The following is a 20,100-nucleotide window of genomic DNA, read 5'->3' as shown; positions in this document are numbered from 1 at the left end:
TTAAACCATAGCTTATAAAGATATATACATGTGTGATATGATAAAATTATTTTTCTTTCAAGTTAATAAAATGATAAGTACAGGACAGTAGTATCCTCCAGAGGGAAGAGCACAGCATAGCTTCAATGTTTGATAATGTCCTAGTTCTTAAACAGTGGGTTCATAATGTTAATTTATTATAATGTTAATGTTATTACTCATAACCTACATATACAGCATATATTTTAAATGTATCAAATATCATATAAAAGCACAAATAAGAGATTGAGGGGCACCAAATAGTCATCCTGATCAGGACATCCATATATCTCAAGTCTGATACTTAAGCAGCAAACACCTATTATAGGGATGATAACCTAGTTACCAACAGAATAACTAGTATGCTAACACTGGCAAGAAGTTCATATTTATTCTTTTGTTTTTATATGTTGAAAACAACATGGGCTAATTGCTTATAAAGTTGATAGACTTCTTTTTATGTTTAATACCATTAGATTTTTTATTACTAAAGCTTTCATGTATTTCTAAGTTAAAAGCGGAAACAAAACAAACAGCAAACAAAAAGACTCCAGAATTCTCCTGCTGGCTCCTGAGCTTAAACATGCAGACACAGTGAGAGCACAAAGCCAGAGGAAAACTGACAACACGCGTAGAGCTAGGGAGCTTACCATCTGGACAGTACACAGGAGCATGAGCTATCCTATTCATGATCGTAAATATGATTTTGACTTTTTGACACCACCCTTATGGCAGAAAATGAAGAAGAACTAAAGAGCCTTTTGATGAAAGTGAAAGAGGAGAGTGACAAAGTTGACTTAACTCTCAACATTTAGAAAACTAAGATCATGGCACCTGGTCCCATCACTTCATGGCAAATAGATGGGGAAACAATGGAAACAGAGACAGACTTTATTTGGGGGGGGCTCCAAAATCACTGCAGATGGTGACTGCAGCCATGAAAATTAAAAGACGCTTGCTCCTTGGAAGAAAAGTTATGACCAACCTAGACAGCATATTAAAAAGCAGAGACATTACTTTGCCAACAAAAGTCCACATAGTCAAAGCTATGGTTTTTCCAGTAGTCATGTATGGATGTGAGAGTTGGACTATAAAGAAAGCTGAGCACCGAAGAATTGATGGCTTTGAACTGTGGTGTTGGAGAAGACTCTTGAGAGTCCCTTGGACTGCAAGGAGATCCAACCAGTCCATCCTAAAGGAAATCAGTCCTGAATATTCACTGGATGCTGAAGCTGAAACTCCAATACTTTGGCCACCTGATGCAAAGAACTGACTCATTGGAAAAGACCCTGATGCTGGGAAAGACTGAAGGCAGGAGGAGAAGGGGATGACAGAGGATGAGATGGTTGGATGGCACTACCAACTCAATGGACATGATTGAGTAAACTCCGGGAGTTGGTGATGGACAGGCAGGCCTGGCACGCTGCAGTCCATGGGGTCGCAAAGAGTCGGACACAACTGAGTGACTGAACCGAACCTCATCTTTAAAGTGATATATCCAAAGCTTAATTAACAATATTTCCCCAAAATACCAGAATGTGGCAAAGTAAGAAAAACAAGTTCAAAATTATAAACCTACATCATCATCATCTTTTGCTTTTTGCTTTGCATCTTCAACTTCTGCACGAGCTCTAGAGGGGGGGAAAAAACGAAACATGTTATTCAAGTTGACTTCAACTTTTTAAAGAATAGAGAATAGGTCAAAAATTTTAACTACCGTTAAATGATTATTTTTGTTTTTCCAAACAGAGTATTTAGCTGCTTTCACTTAAGAGAACATTATTATAGCATTGTTGTCAGAAAACCAGGTATTAAAGAAAGCTGGGTAAAGTAAAATAATGAATGTTTACACTTTCCTGATTAGCAACATCTGAACTGTCTAACTTCTTTCACAATCATGACATACACAAAAAATTATAATAGTCAATAAATGGGAGGGTCTGTTCAGAGTAGAGGCAATCAGCCAGGCACTTAACCTTATCCCAGGCAGTTCTGTGCCCTTTGTGACTTGAGAGGACTAAAGGTAGCAGTCTTATTATAATCCTGGTGGTATACTAGCAATGCTTGTTTGGTTTAGAACAACATGGTAAAAACTTACTTCCTAAGCTCTTCTTCCAATTCTTTGTTCTTTTCCTCCAGCTTCAGCTTGGCTTGTTTCACAGCCTCCAGCTCCCCTTGCAGCACATCTTTCTCACAGGTAAGTTCATCTACTTTTGCTATCAAGTCATTCTTCACTACATTCAAGGCATTTCTGAGATACACATATTTAAAGAGCACCATTATAAATAAATATTCTATCTTTAAGCTTATTTCTCTTGTAGACTAAAGTAACTACAATCAAAAAGCTAAATAATAACTGGATGCTTCAAAGATACTCTATTTGATGTTGTCTGCAGGCTTAAAAAAAAAAAGCCGACAAAGTAATGGCCTGTTTCTATTTTTCTCACTTACCAAAGAATAAATAGATAAGGCAAGGCAGACCACTAAATTATTAAAAGCCAGAATTAAGATTAAATTTATAGTATCCATAAGGGCATTATTCTTACTAAGTTTTGAAACGATACTACACAGGACACATTCAGAAGATTAAGAGAAAGGCATGGATACTTGCAGGGTAAAAGGAGATCAAAATCTGTTTATGGAAAAAAAAAACAAAAAACAAAAAACCCCAGAGCAATGAAACCTATCTATTAGTGTAATTAGGTACCATTAACTATCTGCTTGTGTATATGTGTATGCACAGGGCCATACACAGAGAAGGGGAGGAGATAGGGTAGTAAGTCTGCATTTATACTGTGTTTAATTTAGATGTGACATTGATATGGATGAGAAGAAAATTCAGTATCTCTTGTTGCCTGTTAAATTCTTTATATACTTACTTGGTTTCCAACAGTTGTGTATTTTCCAATATAAGATTTTCAACTTCACGACCCATTCCTATCAAAGAAAAATGATAAAAACTTTGAAAATAAATTTATTAAAACTATATATATAGACTTAAAACAAGCTATAGTCACAAATTTTAACATTTTATCTGTCCCTCAATAATCTCATTTTGTCTATAATTTCATTTTTATATGTTTACTTGCATACATTATAAAATAATTATCTACCACAGAACAAAGCTAAAGGTTTTCTTAAGTCTGTATTTTGCTTCTCCTAGATAATATTCCAAAAACACTGAAGACTTTTCTGCCAAATATTTTTAAAAGTAACAGTATTTAGTGGGGAAAAAAGAATAGCATTAATATGGATGAAAAATCATTTCTAAATCACACTTAATATTGTAGGCTTTTGCCTACAATAATATAGAACATTAATATAGAACAGGCAGAAACAAGAAACAGAACCCCAACACAGATGAAACCTTACCAAAGAAATTATGGTCTTAAAGCCCATGCATTCCATGTAAAGCAAAAACAAAGAACAAGAGATGTTTCATGTGAGAAACAGCATGAAAATAGACACTTAATCCAACAAGTTTTATGCATGATATGAAAGACATTTGAAATCACAATGTTATGATTTAATGCATAATGATTTGGAAAAGACAGAAATTAAGATGATTTCCTTCATTCATAAGGATGCTCTGATATGTTACTAATTCTTTTACAAAATAAACTTGAATTTAATTAGAATGAAAATTCCAGATCAATAACATAAAGGTTTCTTCAAAGTGCCCTCTTTGAAACAATGTTTACTTGTCAATTTATAGAACCTTGCTTAATAACTTAATGAGTACTGTAAGGTGGGTGGTAGAATATTCAATGCAAGACCCAACGTAGTGATCTTCAGGGAGAAGAAAGCTATTTAGTTTGCAACTTGTAAGAAACTGAAGAAATTAAACAACACACTAGGGAACATACCTCAAAAAGTTACAAAAACAAAGCAAAGGAAAACAAAACACCAACCATTCCATGTTTCATAAGCTAATACTGGAAAATTACATACAGTGGAAGAAATAATATTCATAACCCACCTAAAAAAGGAAACATTTCTAAAGAAAACAACAAAAAATTAAAAGAGCTAATATGTCTCTTTATTTTAAAAAAGAGGTAATATTTCAAATAACTAAAAGATAATTTAAAACTCAACCAACCTGGGAATGCTAGAAGTTCTCTGCTCACTTATGGACTCCTATATTGTCTGTATTATAATTATCTCAGATATTCTCAAAGAACAAGGTACTTCCACCATGAAGAATAAATACCAGAAACAGTAGCTTATTTAATCATCTACATGTTATCCAAAAGCTGAAACTAAACACAAACTAAACAGTTTCCAAATTCCAATTTAAAAATGAATTTGACAAGATGTGTTGAAATATTTGCTTTAAACACTAACGTTAATAAAGCTGTAGAGTCAAAAGAAATAGGGTTGAGGTTGGGTGAAAAAGTTTATATAATGACTGCTAAACTCTCAAGCACATAGGGAGATAAGCATAAAAGCTGAAAAATATATGTGGGGAAAATATAGTTGAGCAGAAAAAAAATGAGAAAGCATTAATGAGAAAAGCAGCCAAGACCACCTAGCTTAAAAAGCTGTAACATTAAAGTATTTTAAAAGCATACACACCAGAATATTCCCCTGGGGAAGCAGCCCAAGCAAAAAAATGAATGAGAATCTTAATTAGATTGTTTTCAGAAAGCAAGATCCATACTCATTTATTTCAAAATGAGAGAAAGGAGCCAATAAAATTGAAAAGATGTAGAGAAACCAAACATAATAAAGTATAAATATCATAAACAGGAATATTTTTGAAATATGTGCTCTATGGAAATCATCCTATAATATAGTTTCTAGAGTTTAAACATTCTCAGTGAAGAATTCTTCTAAAATCTACCATATAAATTTAATGTATAACCAATACCATTGTCCAAAATTTTCACTTTGAAATGTACTGATAAAAATGATGACTATATGAAAAATGTAACTTGAAGTGGCCATACTTCTATAAATGTCTTCAACTAAGCATAAACTTAGGTGTAACATATTTGGAAAACTTACCCTATTAAAACAAGCAAAAAACTGCCTGATAGTTTTAAAAATAAAACACATCTCATTTGGATTTTAGCACTGATTTGCAAGTTAGGTTTATAGATGGGATTCCAGATTATCTGTTGCTTCCTTGAGGAAGTATGCACAATTTTATATATTTCTGTATGTGCATTTTTCCAAAAGTACACTCCTCTCTTACAAATTCTCCTGTAAAGGAATTTTAACTTCAAAAATTAAAGAAGTATAGGTTTAGAGGTGAAACAAAACTGTTAGAACTATTTAACAGTCCAGTCACTCAGTTGCTGTGCCATATGCCAAAGACTCAACAGTGAGCAAAAGATATAATTGTCTAGGCCATACTGAGCTTATAGTCTAGTCAGGGAGGCAGGCACATTAAAAAACTACAATAAAGTATTATGAAGAGTTGCATAATAAATGTAGTGCTATGGGAAGGCTTCCAAACAACTGAGCTTTAACAAGGGGATTGAGGCAGAACTCATAGAGGAAGGTATGCCATTTAGTTAGAGGCAAGAAGGAGATACAGAAACAGATACATAGACTTTTTTTTTTTTTTTTTTTAAGGAAGGAGGCAAAAAATCCTCATGATTGGTTTTGAGGGAAGTGAGAGAGATTTAGGATGGAGAAATGAATTGATACATATTGATATAAGAACAGCCTTGGGGGACATAAAGATGTTGATGAACTGAGTTTTAACTACAAAGCTCTACAAATCATCTTAGAAGTGGTCTAGAGTGCTGTTTGGAAGTAATAGTCTGGTGCTATAGGAAAAAATCTTAGATGGAGAGAAAAAGTTTGGAGCAATGAGCCATGAAAACCCAGAAAAAACAAGAGCAAATAAGACATCCCAAACATGGAAACAAGCCTGGACTAGGAACATCTGAAAGCTGGGCAGAGAAAGGATCCTGCAAAGACTGAAAAGAAATCATCAGAGGCAGGAAAGAATACAGAGAACTCTGATAGGACAGAACCCATAGCAAAGCTGTTTAAAGACAACTGCTATTTGAGAAGTCATGTGAAATAACTGAGAAGGAACTGCTGGAGATAGCAAACAAGAAGGCTATTTCTGGGAAGGTTAGTGTGGGGCAGAATGACAGACTGCAGTCACACGAGGTGCAAGTGAGGATAGGGAAATCCTGCCTGTTAAAAGTAGACACACTTTCAAGAAGTCTGTTTTGTTCACTGGTATATCAATCTAGAATAGTGCCAGGCACATAATAGACACCTGCCTCACTGATATTGCTGCAAAAAACCATGGTTGGAAACGGGAGGAGAGTCATCTGGTGGAAGGGTACTAAAGATATGGAGTCAGAAGAGGGCAGTAGTTTTATTTTAAAATGGTAAAGACCAGAACATGTTTAAAAGATAACAGAAAGAAGTTAGTTAAAATAGTGAAATTGAAAAAATAAAATTTAATCAATAGTAAGAAAATTAAAGAAAATCTCAAGAATAGGATGAATGAATGTATGATTCACAAGTTCTAGAATGTGGCCATGGGGGATAAGTGACAAAAGTGAATGGAGAAAGAATCACTGGAAATAAAGTTAAAGAATGAGATATCAATCAAGATAAAGGACAAACTGTGGGGGATTATCTTTTTTAAACTATTAAAATTTGAAAAAAGTAATCTAAAACTGAGTACATGCATAATGATTACAAAGACCAGGGAGTTTTACAATAACACAGTAATTGTAAAATGAATAATGAGTTATAGAAATGAACTTATTTATCAACTAAAGACAATTTTAAGGAACTTTGGGAAACAATTTTATCAGTTTAACCATGTTCCAGTTAGTATTACAATGCAATTACTATTGCTGAATAAAACAGAAGAGAAGTCAAGGAGGATTGGAGGTTTCATTTAACATCTTTGACCAAAAGTATTCATATACGCTTAAATCACTTAAGGTAATATATTAAAACTTCAAATCTGGAACATTTTCCAGGTAAATATATAAATATCTGCAAAAGGGAAAAGAGAGTAGTTTACAGTTTATTTCTTTTTTTCAAAGTGGAAAGGAAATCAGGATTTTGTTTTAACTATTTATTATGCTTAATTTTCTGACTTAAAGAATGGAAGCTTTCGGAAAAATATTTTATTTAAGAGATGACAATTATTTTTAAGCATTATGTGGCTTCTTATATCTTTACAAGAAACTAAGTTTAGGGCCACCAACCTCAATAATGATATTATTCAATACTGGATTATAAGGAAGCAGAGGGTTAAAAGTACATTTAGAAAGTACTTCACTCTGGTAAATTACCAAGGGGAAGCATGAAGGAATTTTTTGAGAGGTGATATATATTAATTCTGGTGGTGGCTATACAATTCTATGCACTTGTCAAAACAAAAAACTGTGCTTTACTGTATATAAATTTGAGTTTGTGTTTAAACATTAAAAATTCTTTTTTCTAACCTTTTTTTGCATCTGTTCCTCAATTTTGGCAGGAAATCAGTTTCTTATGTCAAATCTTAAAAGGAACTTTTCATGCACATTGTAACTTTAACAATTTAATGTTAGTTAGAGCATAAATTTAAATGTAAAAATGGAGTGCTTCTTAAGAATTAATCCTTAAGACATCCTTGAAAAATGCAAGTTCATTCAAAGCTTCCAATGTTTTACTTAGACTTTAGTGGTAGGAGTCTATACCTGACTAAGTTTATTAATGTACTTTCAATCTCTTTTACTTTAAAAAAGCCTATGAGCTCTCTGTAGACAGAAACTGTGTTTCCTTCAAAAAATACTTATTGAGGACATAACTGGTAATCAATAAATTTGACATAAATGAATGCAAGCAACACCTCTCTATATCCACAAGATTGACAAACAGCACCTTTTAAGAACTGTGTAATCTATACTGAATTACTAAGGGATACAAAAAATGTTTGGAGACCAGAATCCATTCCAAAGGCATAGATTTTTAATACTATAATGTATTCAATTTCTATAAGGTCTTAAGTTATAAAGAAAGGCACATCAAAGCTAATTGACAGGAGTCAGATTCATGTAAACTTTTTTTTTTTTGACTGCATGGTGCAAGTTGCAAGATCTTAGTTCACTGACTAGGGACCGAAGCTATGACCCCTGCAGTGGAAGTACAGAGTCTTAACCACCGGACCTTCAGGGAAATCTCATTCATGTAATTACTGTTCAAAGGAACTATAAAGATCACTTAGAGCAGGTGCAAACTTTTTGTGTAAAGGCCCAGATGGTGAATATTTTAGGTTTTGTAAACCATATAATCCCTGTTAAGGACAACTTAACTCTGCTATTGTGGGGCAAAAGCAACTACTGTGTGTGGGTGTCTGTGTGTGTGTTCCATCCTGACCAACTCTTTGAGATGTTATGGACTGTAGCCTGCCAGGCTGCTCTATCCATGGGATTTTCCAGGCAAGAATACTGGAGTGGGTTGCCATTTCCTCCTCCAGGGGATCCTCCTGACCCAGGGATTGAACCTACGTCTCTTGCATCTCCTGCATTGCCAGGCAGATTCTTTACCACTGTGCCACCTGGGAAGCCCAAAATCAAGATAAAACGTTTAAAAAAGTGTGACTGTGTCCCAATAAAACTTTATTTGTACACACAAATAATCCAGGAGTCACAGCCTATCCAACCCCTGAATTCTGCTCAAGTCTTTCTTTTTATACACAAAGAAACTAATGCCCAGAGAGGTTAAGAAATTTGGCAAAGGTCATTCACTCCCTAGTGGCTCAGCGGTAAAGAATCTGCTTGCCAATGAAGGAGACCAGGGTTCAATCCATGGGTTAGAAAGATCCCCTGGAGAAGGAAATGGCAATCCACTCCAGCATTCTTGCCTGGGAAATCCCATGGACAGAGGAACCTGGCAGGCTATAGTCCATGGGGTTGTAAAGAGTCAGACAAGACTTAGCAACTGAACAGCAACAACAAACCAGATCAACAGTACAAGAGCCAAATACAGTATCCTTTTCAAACCAGATAATCTTCAACAACACAAACTCTAAAATATTTCTCAAGAAGCTAAAACAGAATACTCTGTGAAATCTCAGAAAAGTCAAGTGAATGTAATGAACTCTATTTAAGCCAGGAAGTAACTATCCATCAACCCATAAAATCTATACATCTATATATAACCACATGTATACATATATCACTGTGTTTCTTATATGTAATACTGTTCTCAGAACATAGCAGGAAGGAGTTCAATAAATTGTGTATGTGAATTCAAAATACAAACTAAAAAGCAATTCAATTCTAAATGCATCCATAGGTGAAGACATTTTCATTTAAAACTTTCATGATTTCAAAGAATACATTCCTACTAATTACTTAAAAGCACAATAACTCTGCCCCACTGGACAGTTAGGGACTTTTTCTTTAATTTATTTTTGGTTGTGCTGGGTCCTTGATGTGCATTGCAGGCTTTTCTCTAGTTGCGGGCGAGCAAGGGCTACCCTCTAGTTGTAGTGCACAAGCTTCTCAAGTGGTGGCTTCCCTTGTGGAGTACGGGCTCTAAGGCACACGGGGCTCAGCAGCTGTGGCTCCAGGCTCTAGAACACAGGCTCAGCAGTTGTGGTTCACAGGCTTAGTTGCTTCGTGGCGCACGGGATCTCCCCAGATCACAGAGCAGCCCAGGGTGTCTTGCATTGGCAGGCGGATTCTTTACCACCGAGCCAGCAAGGAAGCCCCAGTTAGGGACATTTTAAAGAAATGTTCCATTGTATCATTTTAAAAATCTATTTTTAAAACAGTATGATACTATTTCAGATAAACTATCATACCTAGTAAATCTGCTCCTTCATCCACATCTCCAATTAGACCTGAACCAGCTGAAGACAGTTCTTCAAAGAGAGATTCTGTATTGCGATCAAAAGCTTTGTTCTCTATGCCTTTGGTGGGAGTGCTAGGCAACAAAAACAAAACCAAATCAACAGATATGTCAAAGATGTTTTTAACAGTGCAAAATGAATACAAAAGGCTAAGTTACATAAGAATTTTAACCTGTAATATTTAATGTAAAATATAATTTAAAAGAATTTCTCACAGGTTTCCTAAGAAATTTTCATTATACTCCACAGAGAGAACTAGTGAAGAAAATACAGAATATTTTTGTGGTGAGATCCTAGCAGACACAAAAACAGCAGCTGAGAGAGTGCACTATTCTGCATTGTTCAGGCAGTGGTCTAAGTCCTTTCATAGATCACCTTATTAAAACCACATCTACTCTACAAAAGCGCTGCTGCTCTTATTCCAACTTTACAGAAGAGGAAACTAAAGAGGTTATGGCATTTGCCAAAATCATCCAGCAAATGAGTCAGAGGCAGAACTCAAACCTAGGCAGCCAGGCTTCAGAATCCATGATCTTTACCACGATCTATGTTATCTGGGTATAAACTGGAACCACCATTTTATTTTTCTTTTAAGGGCAACTTGGCAAGATCTACTAAAATTTAAAATGCAAATTACCCAGTGACCAAGGACTTGATGTCTAAAATACTCCTACAGGGAATTCCCTGGTGGTCCACTGGTTAGGACTTGGCACTTTCACTGTGGTGGCCCAGGTCAGGGAACTAAGATCCTGCAAGCAGTGTGGTATGGGGGGAAAAAAAAATTTTTTTTTTTTTTAAATAAAAAATCCTACAAAAGCTCTGTCACAAGAAGGCAATTATGTATGTAAAAGGATGGTAAGAGCAGCAAAACTTGAAACAATCCAAGTGCTCATTAAAAGGGCACAGATGAAATAAGTTACATATACATCTAAAAGTTTAAAATTTTAACTTTAAAAACATTAAAATAGAGCTTCAAAAACGAAAGAAACCCATTATATAGAGGTCCTTTTTAAAAAGCAAGTTGCAATACAGGGCATGTAAGCCCTTTTTGAAGCTATATGGGAGAACGGGGAAATGTGAGTGCCTAAGCATTAATGTTACATTAATAGAAAAAAGTCTGCATAAGATTTCCAGTTAAATATGGTGGAGATAGTAATTTATCACCCAATAATTCAAAAATGCAACTGAAATGAGAGTAAAACAATCTAAAACGTATATGCCCACAAGGACAGAGGGAACAGAAAAAGAAACTACAGCAGACACAACATGAACAAAATTCTATAAGATGGAAAAACATGTGGGTAAACATTTGAAACTGATTTAACTGACCAGACTAAGCTGAAACTTAACCCAGAAGCATTTAGAGAGAAAGTCAGTATGAGGCCAAAATTCATGAAAAGCTTAGGAATTGACGTAACCAGAAATCTGCAGACAAAAGTTTCCAAGAGAAACATTAAGATAGAGGGATGGGATGATAGTAAGTACAAGAAGCAGTATGAGAACCTAAATCCAACCCTCCAGAGCAGTGAGACCTCCCTTTTCCTGGCATTACTCCCTGAACAACAGAAGCCAAGGTCAAATGTTATAGGCAGAAAACTGAAGAATCAATATCATTTACTTGTTGTTCACTCGCTAAAGTCGTGTCTAACTCTTGGTGATCTGAAGGGCTGTAGCCCACGAGACTCCTGGACATGGGATTTTCCAGGCCAGTACACCAGAGTGGGCTGCCATTTCCTACTCCAGAGGATCTTCTCAACTGAGGTAAAGAACCCACGTCTCTTACACCTCCTGCATTGGCAGGCAGATTCTTTACAAGTGCCAAAACTTTGTTGTTGTTCAGTCGCTCAGTTGTGTCTGACTCTTTGCAACTCCACAGACTGCAGGTCATGAGGCTTCCCTGTCCTTCACCATCTCCCGGAGCTTGCTTAAACTCATGTGCATTGAGTCAGTGATGCCATCCAACCATCTCATCTTTTGTCACCCCCTTCTCCTCCTGCCTTCTATCTTTTCCAGCATCAGGGTCTTTTCCAATGAGCAGTTCTTCACATTAGGTGGCCAAAGTATTGGAGCTTCAGCTTCAGCATCAGTCCTTCCAATGAATATTCAGGGTTGATTTCCTTTAGGATTCACTGGTTTGATTTACTAGTATTTCAAGAGACTTTCAAGAGTCTACTCTAGCACAAAATTCGTAGACATCAGTTCTTCAGGACTCAGTCTTCTTTATGGTCCAACTCTCACATCCATCCATGACTACTGGAAAAACCAAAGCTTTGACTATACAGATCTTTGTTGGCAAAGTGATGTCTTTGCTTTTTAACATGCTGTCTAGGTTTCTCATAGCTTTCCTTCCAAGGAACAAAAGTCTTTTAATCTCATGACTGCAGTCACCATCCACACTAATTTTGGAGCCCCCCAAAATAAAACCTATCACTGCTTCCACTTTTTCCCTTTCTGTTTGCCATCAAGTGATGGGACTGCATGCCATGATCTTAGTTGCATGTTGAGTTTCAAGTCAACTTTTTAACTCTCCTCTTTCACCCTCATCAAGAGGCTCTTTTTACTCTTCACTTTCTGCCATTAGAGGAATATAATCTGCATATCTGCCATTAGAGGAATATAATCTGCATATCTGCTGTTGATATATCTCCCAGCAATCTTGATTCCAGCTTGTGATTCATCCAGACCAGCATTTCACATGATGTACTCTGCAAGTAAGTCAAATAGGGTGACAATATATAGCCCTGTAGTACTCCTTTCCTAATTTTGAACCTGTCAGCTGTTCCATTTAAAGTTGTAGCTGTTGCTTCTTGACCCACTTACACGTTTCTCAGGAGACAGGTATGGTGGTCTGGCACTCCCATCTCTTTAAGATTTGCCACAGTTTGTTATGATCCACACAGTCAAAGGCTTTAGGATAGTCAATGAAGCAGGAGTATAGATGTTCTGTTGGAATTCCCTTGCTTTCTCTATGATCCAGTTAGCGTTGGCAATTTGACCTCTGGTTCCTCTGCCTTTTCTAAACCCAGTTTGTACATCTGGAAGTTTTCAGTTCAGTTCAGTCGCTCAGTTGTGTCTGACTCCTTGCAAACCCATGGACTGCAGCACACCAGGCCTCCCGGTCCATCACCAACTCCTGGAGATTACTCAAACTCACGTCCATCGGGTTGATGATGCAGTCCAACCATCTCATCTTCTGTCGTCCCCTTCTCCTCCTGCCTTCAATCTTTCCCAGCATCAGGGTCTTTCCCAACGAGTCAGTTCTTCACATCATGTGACCAAAGTATTGGAGTTTCAGCTTCAGCATCAATCCTTCCAATGAACATTCAGGACTGATTTCCTTTAGGATGGACTGGTTGGATCTGCTTGATATCCAAGGGACTCTCCAGAGTCTTCTCCAACACTGCAATTCAAAAGCATCAATCCTTCGGCGCTCAGCTTTCTTTATAGTCCAACTCTTACATCCATACGTAACTACTGGGAAAACCACAGCTTTGACTAGATGGAACTTGGCTGGCAAAATAATGTCTTTGCCTTTTAATATGCTGTCTAGGTTGATCATAACTTTTCTTCCAAGGAGCAAGCATCTTTTTATTTCATGACTGCAGTCACCATCTGCAGTGATTTTGGAGCCCACACCCAAAAAAGGCTGTCACTGTTTCCCCATCTATTTGCCATGAAGAAATGGGACCAGATGCCATGATCTTAGTTTTCTGAATGCTGAGCTTTAAGCCAACATTTTCACACTCCTCTTTCATTTTCATCAAGAGGCTCTTTAGTTCTTCTTCACTTTCTGCCATTAAGGTGATGCTATCTGCATGTCTGAGGTTATTAATATTTCTCCCAGCAATCTTTATTGCAGCTTGTGCTTCATCCAGCCCGGCGTTTCTCATGATGTACTCTGCATATAAGTTAAATAAGCAGGGTGACAACATACAGCCTTGATGTTGGAACCAGTCTGTTGTTCTATGCCCAGTTCTAACTGTTGCTTCCTGACCTGCATACAGATTTCTCAAGAGGCAGGTCAGGTGGTCTGGTATTACCATCTCCTGAAGAATTTTCCAAAGTTTGTTGTGATCCACACAGTCAAAGGCTTTGGCATACTCAATAAAGAAGATGCTTTTCTGGAACTCTCTCGCTTTTTCGATGCTCCAGCGGATGTTGGCAATTTGATCTCTGGTTCCTCTGCCTTTTCTAAATCCAGCTTGAACATCTGAAAGTTCACGGCTCACGTACTACTGAAGCCTGGCTTGGAAAATTTTGAGCATTACTTTTCTAGTGTGTGAGATGAGTGCAACTGTGCAATAGTTTGAGCATTCTTTGGCACTGCCTTTCTTTGGGATTGGAATGAAAACTGACCTTTTCCAGTCTTGTGGCCATAGCTGAGTTTTCAAAATTGCTGGCATATTGAATGCAGTACTTTCACAGCATCATCTTTTAAGATTTGAAATAGCTCAACTGAAATTCCATCACCTCCATGCTTTGTTCATAGTGATGCTTCCTAAGGCCCACTTGACTTCACATTCCAGGATGCCTGGCTCTAGGTGAGTGATCATACCATTGTGATTATCTGGGCCATGAAGATCTCTTTTGTGTAGTTCTTCTGTGTATTCTTGTCACCTCTTCTTAATCTCTTCTGCTTCTGTTAGGTCCATACTGTTTTTGTCCTTTACTGTGCCCACCTTTGCACAAAGTGTTCCCTTGGTACCTCTAATTTTCTTTTTTTTTTTTTTAAACATTTATTTTTATTTATTTGACTGCATAGAGTCTTAGTTGTGGCATGTGGGATCTAGTTCCCTGACCAGGGATCGAACCCAGCCCTCTTGTATCAGGAGCGCAGAGTCTTAGCCACTGGACCACCAGGGAATTCCCATCTCTTAATTTTCTTGAAGAGATCTCTAGTCTTTCCTGTTCTGTTGTTTTCCTCTATTTATTTGCACTGATCACTGAGGAAGGCTTTCCTATCTCTCCTTGCTATTCTTTGGAACTCTGCATTCAAATAGGTTTATCTTTCCTTTTCTCATTTGCCTTTCATCTCTCTTTTTACAGCTATTTGTAAGGCCTCCTCAGACAGCCATTTTGCCATTTTTCATTTCTTTTTCTCGGGGATGGTCTTGATTCCTGTCTCTCGTACGTCGTGAACCTCTGTCCATAGTTCTTCAGGCACTTGATCTATCAGATCTAACCCCTTGAATCTATTCCTCACTTTCACTGTATAATCATAAGTGATTTGACTTAGGTCATACTTGAATGGTCTAGTGGTTTTCCCTATTTTCTTCAATTTAAGTCTGAATTTGGCAATAAGGAGTTCATGATCTGAGCCACAGTCAGCTCCTGGTCTTGTTTTTGCTGACTGTATAGAGTTTCTCCATCTTTGGCTGCAAAGAATATAATCAATCTGATTTCGGTTTTAACCATCTGGTGGTGTACATGTGTAGAGTCGTCTCTTGTGTTGTTGGAAGAGGGTGTTTGCTATGACCAGTCTGTTCTCTTGGTAAAACTCTATTAGCCTTTACCCTGCTTCATTCTGTACTCCAAGGCCAAATTTACCTGTTACTCCAGGTATTTCTTGACTTCCTACTTTTGTATTCCAGTCCCCTATAATGAAAAGTACATCGTTTTTGGACGCGAATTCTAGAGGTCTTGTAGGTCGTCTTAAAACTGTTCAACTTCAGCTTCTTCAGCATTAGTGGTTGGGGCACAGACTTGGATTACTGTGGTATTGAATGGTTTGCCTTGGAAACAAACAGAGATCATTCTGTTGTTTTTGAGATTGCATCCAAGTACTGCACTTCCGACTCTTGTTTACTGTGATGGCTACTCCATTTCTTCTAAGGGATTCTTGTCCACAATAGTAGATATAATGGTCATCTGAGTTAAATTCACCCACTCCAGTCCATTTTAGTTCACTGATTCCTAAAATGTTGATGTTCACTCTTGCCATCTCCTGTCTGACCACTTCCAATTTGCCTTGATTCATGGACCTAACATTCCAGGTTCCTATGCAATACTGCTCTTTACAGCATCAGACTTTACTTCTATCACCAGTCACATCCACAACTGTGCACTATTTTCGCTTTGACTCCGTCTCTTCAATCTTTCTGGAGTTATTTCTCCACTGATCTCCCATAGCATATTGGGCACCTACTGACCTGGGGAGTTCATCTTTCAGTGTCCTATCTTTTTGCCTTTTCATACTGCTCATGGGGTTCTCCATACAAGAATACTGAAGTGGTTGCCATTCCCTTCTCCAGTGGACCACGTTTTGGCAGAACTTTCCACCATGACCCATCCGTCTTGGGTGGCCCTACATGGCATGGCTTGTAGTTTCAATGAGTTAAAGAAGTTTTCAGTTCATGTATGACCAAAACCTAGCTTGAAGGCTTTTGAGCATAACCTTACCACATTGCAAAATGAGCACAAATATACAGTATTTTGTACATTCTTTGGCACTGTCTTTCTTTGGGATTAGAATGAAAACTGACCTTTTCCAGTCCTGTGGCCACTGCTGAGTCTTCCAGATTTGCTGATATATTGAGTACAGTATTTTATCAGCACCATCTTTTATCAATTTTAACAGCTCAGCTGGAATTTCATCACCTCCACTAGCATTATTTTTAGTAATGTTTCCTAAGGCCCATTTGACTTTTGCACTCCAGGATGTCAGGCTCTAGGTCAGTGACCACACCATCGTGGTTATCTGCATCACTAAGACCTTTTCTGTATATAATTCTTCTGTGTAGTCAGGCCACCTCTTTTTAATCTTTTACGTAAGTATGAGCAAAACAGCCAAAAAACACCAGATATCCAAAGAAAGCCTCCATTATAAAATTAAAAGCCCTAAAGTCATGGACTGTGATAGGGTACTCAGAATAAAAGGAGACAATGAATGCAAACAGCAGCAAAAATTTGGGGAAAAAAAAAAACCAAACAACACAATAATTTTATTTTCATAATAAAGCTACATCCACAAGAGAATTGTAGGATGTTATAAAAAAGTAACCATCCAAGAAAAAGCTTTTAAGGAAAAAAAATGTTGACAGTTGAGAGATAAAGTTGGGGAAATCATCCAGAAATTACAACAAAAATAGAAGAGATAGAAAAAAAAGAGGGAAAGGGGATTTATGAGTATCGGTTCAGAATGTTCAGTATCTACCTAATAGTTCCAGAAAGAGAGAAGACAAAGAGAAATAAAGAAAAAATTTCTCAACTGGAAATAAAAATTTGCAGATGAAACACGTTACCTCAGATACAGAAGAAGACCCCTACATCATCATGAATTTCCAGAAAGGAAAAAACAGAGCAACAACAAATAGGGACAAAGATCCTAAAGCTTACAAAGAATATATATAAAAAAGCAAGAGTCCACATAGCAACACTCCAAACTGACCATGATAATGAATTAATGTCTTCACAATTCTGAAGGAAAACTTATGAAGATTTTCCAATATAGAATTCTGTATTCAAATCAAACTATGAATCATCCCTTTAAATGACATATATCACATTCAAGTTCTCAAAAAACTTAGTTACAAACAGTCTTTTCCAGGAAGGCTAGTAGGAATATGTTCTGCCAAAACAAAGGCATAAATCAAGAAGCAAGATGACATGAAGCAGAAGATATTAAGAAGAGGTGGCAAGAATACACAGAAGATACACATACAATAAAGATACACATGCAAAAAATAAATACATACACATACAAGAAATACACATACCAAAAAAGATCTTAATGACCTGGATAACTGTGATGGTGTGATCACTCACCTAGAGCCAGACATCCTGGAGTGCAAAGTCAAGTGGGCCTTAGGAGGCATCACTAAAAACAAGGCTAGTGGAGTTGAGGAATTCCAGCTTAGCTATTTCAAGTCCTAAAAGATGATGATGTTAAAGTGCTGCACTCGATATGCCAGCAAATTTGGAAACTCAGCAATGGCCACAGGACTGGAAAAGGTCAGTTTTCATTCCAATCCCAAAGAAGGGCAATGCCAAAGAATGCTCAAGCTACCACACAATTGCACTCATTTCACATGCTAGCAAGGTCATGCTCCAAATCCTCCAAGCTAGGTTTGAACAGTATGTGAACAACCAAGAACTTCCAGATGTACAAGCTGGATTTAGAAAAGGCAGAGAGGAACCAGAGCTCAAATTGCCAACATCTGCTGGATCATCAAAAAAGCAAGAGAATTCCAGAAAAACATCTACTTTGCTTCACTGACTAGGCTAAAGCCTTTGACTGTGTGGATCACAACAAACTATGGAAAATTCTTCAAGAGATGGGAATACCAGACCACCGTACCTGCCTCCTGAGAAACCTGTATGCAGGTCAAGAAACAACAGTTAGAACCAGACATGAACAACAAACTGGTTCCAAATTGGGAAGGAGTATGCCAAGGCTATATATTGTCACCCTGCTTATTTAACTTATATGCAGAGTACATCATGCAAAATGCCGGGCTGCATGAAGCATGAACTAGAATCAAGATTGCTCGGAGAAATATCAATAATCTCAGATATGCTGATGACAACACCCTTATGGCAGAAAGTGAAGAGGACTAAAGAGCCTCTTGATGAAAGTGAAAGAGAGTGAAAAAGCTGACTTAAAACTCAACATTCAGAAAACTAAGATCATGGCATCTGGTCCTATCACTTCATGGCAAATAGACAGGACAACAATGGAAACAGTAAAAGACTATTTTCTTGGGCTCCAAAATCACTGTGGGATGGCGACTGCAGCCAGGCGTTTGCTCCTTGGAAGAAAAGCCATAACAAACCTAGAGAGTGTATTAAAAAGCAGAGACATTACTTTGTGGACAAAGGTCCATCTAGTCAAAGCTATGGTTCTTCCAGTAGTCATATATGGATGTGAGAGCTGGCCCATAAAGAAGGCTGAGCACAGAATTGATGCTTTCGAACTGTAGTAATAGAGAAGACTCTTGAGAGTCCTGTGAACTGCAAGGAGATCAAATCAGTCAATCCTAAAGGAAATCAACCCTGAATATTCATTGGATGAATATTCATTCAGCTGAAGCTGAAGCCCCAATACTTTGGCCACCTGATGCGAAGAGCCAACTCATTTGAAAAGACCCTGATGCTGGGAAAGATAGAAGGCAGGAGAAGGGGGTGACAAAAGAAGAGATGGCTGGATGGCATCATTGACTCAATGCACATGAGTTTAAGCAAGCTCCAGGAGATGATGAAGGACAGGTCCATGGGGTCCATGGGGTCGCAGAGTGTCAAACATGACTAAGCAACTGAACAACAACAACAACAAGATGACATGGGCCCAGGAGACAGAACAGAGGAGAGACATGAAAAGAATTCCCAGCAAGAAAATGAGAACAAATTCCAGGACCTGAGCAAACACAATAAAGTCCAGCATTGGAGAATGGAAATAAATGCTGCCAAGAAACTGGTTTTATATTTGGCCATTTGAGAATGTTTACATTTATGATTTGCTGGGTATCTGTCAGTGAATTAGTGATAGGTGTGTAGAAACCTAAGCAAAAGAAAGAAAACAGAAACAAAAAAACCCTAAGACTTTACTAAAAATTAAAGAAAATCAAAGAAAGGAAATGTAATCATAGCATCATCTGTGACTAGGCTGTTGTTAGTATTTATATAATCATAATGATACAAACAGTGAATCTTAATTTAAATGAAACTGAAATATAATTATATTGGGAGAATGAAAGGAAAGATGATGGTTTAAATAGCTATGTCCTTGTCATCTTTCACTATAAAGTCAATAGGTAATAATGCAGCCTTTTTTAAACCCGTGGTCCTAATGTGATCCACAGAATTCAGAAAATGATGAGTGACTATTTGCTCAATTTTTTCAAAGGAAGTACATAGCTAGTACTGTTCTAGACACACAGGAGTATAGTTAGTTCACTATACAAACGGGGTGCTGTAGGGCATTATGACTTGATGTTCTCACAGAATCCCAACTGAAAAAGAGAGAGACCAAAGAAGAACAGCACAGGAAGATGTGATTTAGATACCTGAAGATAAATACGCAAAGCGACATGAGAGGTGATGAGAGATATCCTCTTGAGAATGGGAATGAAGGGTCAGGAGAGGCAAGGGGCTACTACTGCCTTTCATATTTTGTATTACCATTTGACCTTAATACTGCATACATACATTGAAAAAAAAAAGTGTTAGTTGCTCAGTAGTGTTCAATTCTTTGCAATCCAATGGACTATAGCCTGCCAGGCTACGCTGTCCATGGAATTCTCCAGGCAAGAATACTGGAA

At 37.4% G+C, this 20,100-nt stretch overlaps 1 protein-coding gene across 4 annotated transcripts in view; it reads right to left on the bottom strand.

Annotated features, from left to right (window-relative positions):
- SPAG9 (sperm associated antigen 9) overlaps window positions 1-20,100 on the bottom strand; it is a 154,110-nt gene that overhangs the window by 33,715 nt on the left and 100,295 nt on the right. For all 4 annotated transcript variants that reach the window (XM_061143714.1, XM_061143711.1, XM_061143713.1 and 1 more), the window contains exons 8-11: window positions 9,797-9,918; window positions 2,898-2,955; window positions 2,117-2,269; window positions 1,598-1,649 (exon numbers count right to left, since the gene is read on the bottom strand). In XM_061143714.1, the coding sequence (XP_060999697.1) occupies window positions 1,598-1,649; window positions 2,117-2,269; window positions 2,898-2,955; window positions 9,797-9,918 (385 nt within the window). The remainder of the gene's footprint in view (window positions 1-1,597; window positions 1,650-2,116; window positions 2,270-2,897; window positions 2,956-9,796; window positions 9,919-20,100) is intronic.

This window comes from Dama dama, chromosome 5 (assembly GCF_033118175.1).
Source record: "Dama dama isolate Ldn47 chromosome 5, ASM3311817v1, whole genome shotgun sequence".
In the NCBI taxonomy this organism is placed as follows: domain Eukaryota; kingdom Metazoa; phylum Chordata; class Mammalia; order Artiodactyla; family Cervidae; genus Dama; species Dama dama.
The sequence above is the reverse complement of the archived record's forward strand: the minus strand, read 5'-3'. Positions and strand labels throughout refer to the sequence as shown.